The 10,325-nt window shown below is 37.4% G+C and overlaps 1 protein-coding gene across 1 annotated transcript; it reads right to left on the minus strand.

Moving 5' to 3' along the window:
* Positions 1–4,405: 4,405 nt before the first annotated feature.
* LOC144232249 (large ribosomal subunit protein eL42-like) lies at positions 4,406–4,794 on the minus strand. Its single transcript, XM_077765026.1, has one exon. The coding sequence runs from the start codon at positions 4,781–4,783 to the stop codon at positions 4,463–4,465; it is 321 nt and encodes a 106-aa protein (XP_077621152.1). The 5' UTR covers positions 4,784–4,794; the 3' UTR covers positions 4,406–4,462.
* Between the last annotated feature and the right edge of the window lie 5,531 nt (positions 4,795–10,325).

The raw sequence follows: 10,325 nt of genomic DNA on the forward strand, positions 1-10,325 counted from the left end.
AGCAAGCACTTTTCCAGCATTACCTCCTTTAAGCCTCCAAACACCGCCAAAAGGAAAGCACTTTTATTCTCATTTTGCCAGTAGAGAAAAAGCCTTAGAGAGGTTCAATAACTTGCCCAAGGTCAGAAGCCGAGAGATGAAAGAAAAGACTTGACCCCAGGCCTACCTGATGCCAAAGACCAGTTGTCCTCATGGGAAATCGATCTCAGGTCTAGCCACCCAATAAAATAAATTCCCTGGGTGACACCGTGATTCCTCTTGTGTGTATGGAAACCATACACCCTACACTGGTTCCCTTATTACTTTGGCCAACTAAATCATCTCTTCTTTTTTTTAAAGAATTATTTCATTGTTTTTCTTTGTAATTCTTAGGAAAATGTCAAGCAATAGACAAAAGTACAATGTAGAAAGTTTTAAATATAACAAAATTCTACCTCCCAGTTTAATTCCTGAAAATCAACTCCTTCTAAAGAGTAAAATAATTGATAATATGCAATGTTGGTGAGGAGATATAAGGCAGACACATTCATATCCTGCTGGTGCAAAAAAATTAGGGAAAGTCTTTCTGGAAAGCCACTTGGCAGCTAAGAGGAGTTATTAAGATGTCTGTCCCTTTGACTTTGCAATATTAGTTCAAGGACACTGTCTTACATAATCAGAAAAAGAGACAGAAATTTATAATTTTTATAAATCATCTTATAAATTTATAGCAAGATTTATTTATAAAAGAATATAAAAGAAAAAGAAAAACACTCAAAACTAGAAAAATTTTAAATTGTGATGCATACAAACAATAAAATATCACACGTCATTAAAAACCAAGCTACTTATGATATACTTTAACTGGAAAAAGAGCCAGTCGCCCCTCTTTATTCTAACTTTTAAACTACTTGACATAACTTTTCCCAGAAAACTTGCAAGAATACTACAAAGAATTCTTCTCTACCATCACATGGATTTACCAATCAACATTTTGTAACATTTACTTTATCTTTCTCTCTCTATCTTTTTGTCTGTCTGTCTCTCTCTCTCTCAGACACACACACACACACACACACACACACACATACATTTTCTGAACAGTTTGAGTAAACTGCATACATCATGACCCTTTACTACTAAGTGCTTCACTGTGCGTTTCCTTAGAACAAGGGCATTCTGTTATATAGCCACAATATAATGACCAAATCAGGAAATTTCATGCTTGCACCATAATATTTTATTGACTATATTATCCAAGGAATGCCCTACATAGCTACTTTTGTTTTTCAGGTCCAGTATGTAATCCAGGATCATTCACTGCATTCAGAAGTATGTCTCTTTAGTTGCCTTTAATCTGAAACAGTTCCTCAGCCTTTGTTTTCCATGACATTGACTTTTTTAAGTAACACATGTATTTTGTAGATTTCCCTTCAACTTGTGTTTGTCTTCACTTGTGACAAGAACACTATAGATGATATTGTGTCTTTCTCAGTGCATCATATCTGTAGATACATAAGGTCGATTTATCACATTATTGGTATGTTAAATGTGGCTGAACTGTGAGGAAATGTCAGGTTTCTCCACCGTGGAGTTCTTTCCTATTTATTAATTTCTTGGATTCCTTAAAAGTAAGTATATATGCATCACTTCATCAAGCTTTCATCTACTATTGTACTATTTATAGATTGTTTTTCTGAATTGGCTATTTTGGTCATTAGGTCATAAAATAGTGACCTCTATCCTTCCTGGCTTTCTCCTTTAAGGAAGAGATTTTCTTTTACTATTGACTCATTTCTTTTTTTACTATTACTATCGACTTACAATTCCTATTTTATTCAAAGGCCCTATGATGGTCAATTTTATAGGTCAACTTGATGAGCCATGGGATGCCCGCACATTTGGTTAAATATTATTCTGGATGTTTCCATGAGGGTGTTTCAACTGTGGTTAACATTTAAATTAGCAGATTGAGTAAAGCATATTGCCTTTCTTATGTTTTTAATATGCTAAATGGCCATTTAAATCTTCTCCTGTTGAGTTATCTTTCATGTCTTTTGCCCACCGTTCTATCCAGTTTTGGTTATCTTCCTTCTTTAACATATGAGGCAACAGACTCAGGGAAGAGGAACAACCCAAGGTTATATTATACATGTAGGAATTGTTGGAGCTGAAACTGGATACTGACACTATAAGGAGAAAATTGCACAAAAAAATTTTTTTGTTTCTGTTTTTGGAACTATAGACTTAACTCTTCAAATCTTCAGCCACAGTAAACATATGTTACCTAGATAATTAAGAGAGAAAATGCACTAAAATTAAAAGGAAGCAAGCAAGCAAGCAAGAAAGAAAGTAAAGCCAGCTTCTCCCTGAGTCACAACAAATTTCAACAGTCATCCAGAAAAGTCTATACCCGGAAGGTGGAAATAGCCAAGCATGTAGGCTGCCAGTTGTCAGAGGCCATAGGAATTTGCCATTTTTGTGTTCATTTTCAATAAAAAAGTAACAACAGAGGGAGACACAAGAAGAAAATATTGGTAAGGTGAATGAGCATACTGAAACCAAGCAACAAATGGGAGGCACACCCTCTACAATCAGTGGCTTGAGATTCATCAGAGAAATAAGAGGAAAGGAGGAGAGGGCACTGAGCAGTAAGACAGAAATCTTAGAGATGGCGGCAGCGTCTACGGTGAAGTTCTCAGCACAGAGAAGAATGTAAAAGGAATGCAACCAGTCTGCGTCCTCAGAACTGAAGGATGGCCATCTGAGGAGGTGAGAGGTAAGTAGATTCTTTCACTGAGCAGTGGCTCTCACCCCCTACAGATGAACATCACCAGAGGAATGTTTAAAGCAAATATATGCCTGGAGCCCACCTTTGGAAAATTAAATCAGAATTCACGGATGGGATATAGAAATCCTTTTGGGAAGCACAGGTCTACCCAGCATACAAGAGGGACTTTCTTGGAAGTTTTCAAATATTCTTTCAAGGATAAAAGAATGAGGCTAGATTTATATTTTAACTCAACAAGTCATCCCATCAGTGTATATAGAGATTATATTATCATTATCTTCTCACCATCACCAACCACGCCACCACTGTCATCACCACCACGATTACTACCACTACTATCATCACCAACCAGTGTCACCACCACCACTAGCATCGCCAACACCACCATCATCACCACCACCACCATCACCACCATCATAATAACTCCCATTTAGTGAATACTCTACTACACCCCAGATCCTATGCCAGGCACTCTATACTGTTTATATATTCTAATTTTATAGCAACTCTTCACAGTAGGTATTATTATCTTTTACTTTAGATTCATGAAACTAGGTTCAGAAAAATTAACAGATTTACTCAAGTCAGGTCTTGACATACTTTCCATCCCATGAATGCACCATATTGTTCACATTTATCAACTTCAGCAATTACACTTATTTTATAGTAAGTAAAGGCAATTCTACTTTGAGATATACTCCCAATAGAATTGAATGCCTATGTCTAAAATAAGACTTGTACAAAAATATTCATAGCAACTGTAGCAATTCTATTCATAATAGCCCCAATCAGAAACAACGCAAAAGATAAACAAATTGTGAGATACCCACACCATGCCATTCCACTCAGCTTTTAAAAAGAACAAGCTCCCAAAGTGATACATACAACAACATGGGTGAATTTCAAAAACATTTCATGGAACAAAACAAGACAGACACAAAAGAGCCCATACTGTATGGTTCCATTTATATGAATTTTGAAAGACAAAATTAATTCCTAGTGCTTGAAATCAGAATAGTGGTTCTACCTAAGGGGAAGATGCATGTATACAGATACGTAAATGTATACATATGTAAAAATCCACTATTATGCATTTGAGATGTATGCATTTTATTTCATAAAAAAGAGACCTCAAGTGAGTATTGTCATTAAAAAATAAATAAAAGGAAGCTCACTCAAGGCCACAAAGCTTACAGGTGAGCCAATACAACAGAACCCAGGTTTGTCTGAGACAAAGACTATGATCTATAAATAGGGCGATTTTCTCCTTAAATGTGTATTAAGTCCCCCCATTCAAGTATCACAGTGACTCCACAGAACTGAAAACAGTCCATATGCTTCACCTTAACCTTAGGAGAATGATTAAGTAAGTTATTGTATGCACTCACAAGGAAATATAATTCAGCCACTAAATGATGATTATGAAGATTTTAAAGCAATAAAAACAAATGCTTATAATCTAAGGTATGTAAAATGAAGCAGAATACTGAATTGTACCTATCTAAATGATTGTAAATCTGTAAGCATTAAGAATGTAAATATGTAAAAACTAGATAAGAGCATTTTTTTTCCCCCAAAAGGAAATTTTATTGAGGCCACTAGTTTATTTCACTCAAAGGACCAACTGTAACCAAATGAAGTGAACATAACCTCAAGATTTTATTGTCTTCATAATGTAACAAAATACAAAGCTTAGAACTGGATCACTTGGCCCTTTCTCTTTTTATCTCCTCCCAGTTCAAAATGCTTGCATCTCTTAATAGCCAACATTCTCTTAGATCTGCAGTTGGGCTCAACACATTCAAGCCTCAGCACAATCTTCTTTGTAGTCTTACCCTTTTTTCGGAAAATCGGCTTAGTTTGTCCCCCATAGCCACTCTGCTTCCTGTCATAACACCGCTTTCCCTGGGCATAAAGAGAATCTTTGCCTTTCTTGTACTGTGTCACTTTGTGGGGTTGGTGCTTGCCACACTTCTTGCAGAAAGTCCGGCGGGTTTTAGGAACGTTCACCATGGCTGCGAGAAGGCTATCGGCACGGAAAGTAGATAAGAATATTTTAAAATGCTTTAGTTTCAACTGAGCGATTGTGGATGATTTTTTTTTTTTTGGTATTACAAAAGTTCCATGATTATTACAATATTATCTTGACAGTATATTACAAAGGACTCAAAAAGTATGAAATCTTTAAAATCACCAAATGTTATATTTCCAGTGAAATGAACCTAAGAGTTTCTATCTAGAACCCACCCTATTAAACTATCTAGAATTATGCTGAAGGGGAAGTAGGGCTCTTGAATTAGTCTTGGATACTTGTAGTACATGAAGTCTCTTGGATAGGACCAATTTTAGAGGCAATTCTCTCTAATTTGAGAGTTAATCACGACATAATATACAATTAAAGAAAATTAAATAGTAAAAATAAAGAAATAAGAATCAAATATTTTAAAGGGGCCATTTGGAAAGCCAACTTTAGTATTTTAATACATGAAAATGAATTTTTAATAAGGAATCAGTATGAGTTCTTACTTTTTGCCTTTAATTATTTATTGCTCTTAGAGGGTAAGGTCAGTTTTAATTTGTTATGTACATGCTCAATTTTGTTTTTTACTCGAGTGTTAGTCAAGAGAAACAAAATATTTTGTATTATCAATTTAAAATAAAGGCATACACTTCCATTTAATATGGCAGACTGAACACATATATTTTTCTCTGCTTCTTTCCCAAATCTTACAAAAATGTCAATAAGAGAATAAAATAGTACCGCTGATGAATGGATTAACAAAATGTGCCACATCCATACAACCGAATATTACTTGGCCGTAAAAATAAATAAATAAATGAAATGCTAATATATGCCACTATGTGGAAGACCCTTAAAAACACTGTGTTACGTGAAAGAAGCCAGTCACAAAGGTCACATAGCTTATGACTCTATTTATAAGAGATATCCAGAAGAGGTAAACACATTGTGACAGCAAGCATATTAATGGTGGCCAGTGGCTGGGGTGGGGGCCAGATAGGGAGTAACTGCTTAATGGGTATGAGGACTCTTTAGGGGATGATGAAAATGTTTCAGAACTAGATAGGGCACAACATTGTGAATATACTGCATGTTACTGAAGTATACATTTTCAATGGTTAATTTCATATTATGTGAATTTTATCTCAATTTTTTTAAATGACCACACTAGATGAGAGATGAGTACAAAATTTAGAAGATGGCAAACAAATGGCAGAAATGGAGAAATGGCAGCTGACTCACAGAGCAGAGTAAATGAAACTTACATGTGGTTTATTGGACATTTCTTCTCCAGGGAAAATTAACAGCTGAGAAAAAAACTAACTATCCATAAAGTCATAGCACATTCCTCCCTGTCAATGTGTAATAAGAGACTTTTAGATGCCTCACTCCTAAATATGAATGAAATTGGCCCCAGAAACCATAAGACGTTTGAGGAAATTATATACTCATGAAATAAGAACAAAATGCTATCTTTTGCAGAGTATTCAGAAAGCAAGAAATAATGTTTAGAATTAAATATATGGCAGAAAAATTAAAAATTCAAAAGAATGTTTAGAAAATATAACTGAGAAGTGAACAATATAGAAAGTAGGATGCAGAAGAGAGAATAAAGATAGAGGGGTAGACTGAATACTGACCGACAAAGAGATGCACATCCTAATTCCCGGAAGCTGTGAATGTTACCTTATACGGAAACAGGGACTTTGCAAGTGCCATTAAATTAAGAATTCTTAAATAGATTGTCCAGATCATCCAGGTGGGTCCTAAATGCAATCACAAGTGCTCTTATAAAAAGGGGGATGAAGGGAGATTATACACACTAGAGGAACAGGCAGTGAGACCACACAGGCAGACCCCGGAATCAGGTGACCACAAGCCAAGGGATGCCTCATCCCCTTTGGAGGCAGGGATGTGTGGGTAGGTTCTTGTTTTATTATTTTTGTTTCTTCTTTGGTGGTCTGTTTGTTTTGTTTGCTTGTTTCTTTTATCTTTATATAAATGTTATCAATAGAAGAATCCCTGAAAAAGCCAACACAATTTTTGCGGGTTCATCAGAGCCCTGCTGACTTTCTGGGCTTTCACCTGCCATTTATGTTATTCTTTCACCCGCCCTTTATGTTATTCTTTCACCCAATTTTGCACAAACCCTTTTCTGCATCCCCAGTCCATTACAGGGCTATATCCAGCCCTGATTGGCTAGCTGGCTTCTGGTGTTACAGATGGAATAGTGCCGCAGCCTCCAAAACTGCTCAATAAACTAAGAGATGCCTCGCTTAATGATAATCATAACAGTTACTTTCTGCTTACTGAGTTAGCACTGACAAGCATTATCTACATGTTTTAATAATTTTTACTGGAAAACACACCATAATAAAACTAGAAACCAGTCAATATTTTTCCTGCAATTACAAATGAAATTACTCTTCCTGGAGTTAAGTCAGTGCCAATTGCCTCTTGCAACAAATACAAAGAAATAAGAGAACAACCCACTCACTCACTGAGAACTGGGTCTGCACACAAATAGACAAAAAAAATCACAAGTGGAATTTTTGAAATACGTAGCATTCAAGTCACAAACTTTAAACTTTCTTTTTGAAGGAGCCAACAACAAAAACTCCATTAAGCGTGTAGCCAAGGACTGTAATTTCATCTCTAAATATCATAAACTCGAGTCACGAGTCACGTGCGTAATTATGCAGACAGTATCAAAGACCTTTTACTCATGATGATGGATGCGATCTTGGCTCACAGTCCTTTTCACACTTAACATTCTCCTAATTGTTTTGTCTTTCAGTGATAAAAGGTAGCATCCAAAACAACAACAACAAACAAACAAACAAAACAAACAAACAAAAAAACCCAAGGGTACACCAACTGACCTCCTGAATGAGAGCAATCCAGTCTTTCCTATCCCATAAGATTTCATGTAGTAACTGAAGTTTGGGGAGGACTCAGAACTGCCAGTTTCTGATGGGATCTGGGTGGATACTTTTCATTACAAAACAGAGTCTGTGAACTACCATTGTTAGAAAACATGGAAGGGAAAATGTCGACTTGCCATATATCCCCACTTTACTCAATATGTATTTATGTATGTGCATATGCACGTCCACCTTCTTCCAGAAAGAATTGAATGCATCCTTGACATTTCTCCATCTGTACAAAGCAATTCGTTCCTAGTTCCTTCCACAACCTGCAAATATTTACTTCTATCTCCAACCCAGGGAAATGTAACAATAATATCTAAATCTTCTGGAAACTTACTATCTTGGAAGAAAATGTTTTTGTCTTTCTAATTAAAGAAATGCATATCACAGAAAAGTCTGGAGAGGTGGAGAGTGTTGGAGATGTTGGCTATGATAGAAGAAAAAAACTTTGAAGGAATTGGGAAATTAAAAAGAGCCATCATTAAGGTAGATACAAGACCGTTTCAAATTTAATGGTTAGGATCGATTTCCAAGTACACACACTGTAGATTCTACACATGATTGGATCACAACTTCATTGGACTTCAAAAAAAAGGAATTAAAAACAATAGTCCTTGGGAATTGGTAAAATTTCCTGAGAGATCATCGGACTACTAAAGGCTATGGAAGTGGTAGTGTCCAAGTCTGTGTCCCTACAAAGTAAACGGGATCCAGCTAAATCTGAGTTATAGCAGGGAGAGATGGGGAGAAAATTACACTAAGGCATATACATATATATGATATACTGATATATGATATACGGAAAATAAGAAAGACCAGAGGAGGGGAGAGATCTAGTGGCCATGAGTAGGTTGTGGACCCTGCTTGGGTGGATGGTGGGAGGGAGGTCGTGTCTTTACTGTTCTCTTTTTGTCCCTAATCTGTACTTAAGAGCCCTTTGTGGCTGTCCCATAACCCCCTGATAGGGGCCTGGAACCTTAGACTGGAGTGTGCATTCCCTGTGGCCCCATTGCCCAAGACATGAGTATGCTTCAAATGGTAGAGAACATTGGCTGATTCCTTCTGCCTTTTAGTGGATCCTGGGTCTTTGGTTCTATCTTCTATAATTTGTGTAGGATTTATGTCTTAATCTTGTCTTGTTACTGCCTTCAGTGGAATCCAAAATTTGAAAAAGACCATGACACCAATCAGGTAGGGGAATTCTGGAGCACCTAGGTGGCTCAGTCAGTTAAGCGTCCAACTTCAGCTCAGGTCATGATCTCATGGTTCATGGGTTCGAGCCCCACATTGGGCTCTGTGCTGACAGCTATCTCAGAGCCTGGACCCTGTCTTCAGATTCTGTGTCTCCCTCTTTCTCTGACCCTCCTCTGCTCATGCTGTCTCTATTTCTTTCTCAAAAATAAATAAAACATTAAAAAAAAATTTTTAAGGTAGGGGAATTCTAGGTCCAGCTCACAAAAGAGATTGACTCTTGTTTTTTTCTTTTTCTCTTCCTTCCCATTTCTCTAAATCGATTATTGAAACAGACAGACACCTGGAATGGGAACTTCAGGGAAAGATTAGGACAGCTAGACTAGGAGAGCATCTTGGGCAGGGCAAAGGTGATGAGGACTTCTTTCCAAAGCTTGCAGACCATCTACCTGTAAGAGGACTACCTGATAGAGGGCTCCAGAGTAACTCCAAACACCATGGTTCAGTTTGGTTTATTAGAAGATTCTGGAACACTTGAAGCAAACAGGTCCTCAACATCACTTTTCAGCTGTGTTCCCATCTCAGATGTCACTAAACCAAGCCTTCCCATTTTGTTAGCACTCATCTATAAGAAATGCTGAGCCCCCAAAATCCTCTAATTGGATCCTACTGCATCTATCCTAAGAAAGCAGAATCCTATAGAATGGAGCACAAATGTTCTTAAAGATCTGAGATTCTGTGTCCCTCTTCAGTAGAGGACCGCTGTCTGAAATACCAATGATGATCACATACAGAAAACCTCTTTGAGTTTTCAGGAAAGATCAGTAGAAAATACATCCATCCACTTTAACAATGAATAACACAGAAAGAAGTCACAATTAAATCAATGCAGAAAGTCACATAACTCATTCAATAATGAACATCTTCAACTTGCTTAGAAAGAAGGGAAGGAAAAACGGGTCCCAGGCTTTCATTCTTCTTGGCTCTCAGCATCAATGTAGAGGCAGGAAGAACAAAATGGGAATGTGAAAAGAAAAGAGTCTGCTCTTCAACCCCCAGTTCCAAACAGGTTAACTTACATCTCTCCTCCATGAGGTCCCAGGGCCACCAGGGCCAAGTATGCCAGTTCCTAGAGCCGTCCTCAGAAAGCAGAGGCCTTCAAGGAGGGGCATGTAGTAAGGAAAGCCCAACCTGATGATCGGGTCCCTCCAGAAACTCCATCAAAGAGCAAATTTTAAAACAGCAGGAGGCACCTGCTACAGAGGCTTCACCCCTGGGAAAGAGAGAAAGGATGAAAAAGATCTACAGCTCTAAACCTAATGAGTGTCCACACCTCTGTGCAGAGCCCAGGCCCACCAGGTATTAGAGTTGCCTCTTTGGGCAAAGAGGACATTGAAGTTCCCAAAGAACAGAT

Source organism: Crocuta crocuta, unplaced genomic scaffold (assembly GCF_008692635.1).
Source record: "Crocuta crocuta isolate KB4526 unplaced genomic scaffold, BGI_CrCroc_1.0 scaffold687, whole genome shotgun sequence".
NCBI lineage: Eukaryota > Metazoa > Chordata > Mammalia > Carnivora > Hyaenidae > Crocuta > Crocuta crocuta.

Coding starts and splice junctions, on each gene's coding strand:
- LOC144232249 (XM_077765026.1), bottom strand. CDS start 4,783: ATGGTGAACGTTCCTAAAACCCGCCGGACTTTCTGCAAGAAGTGTGGC.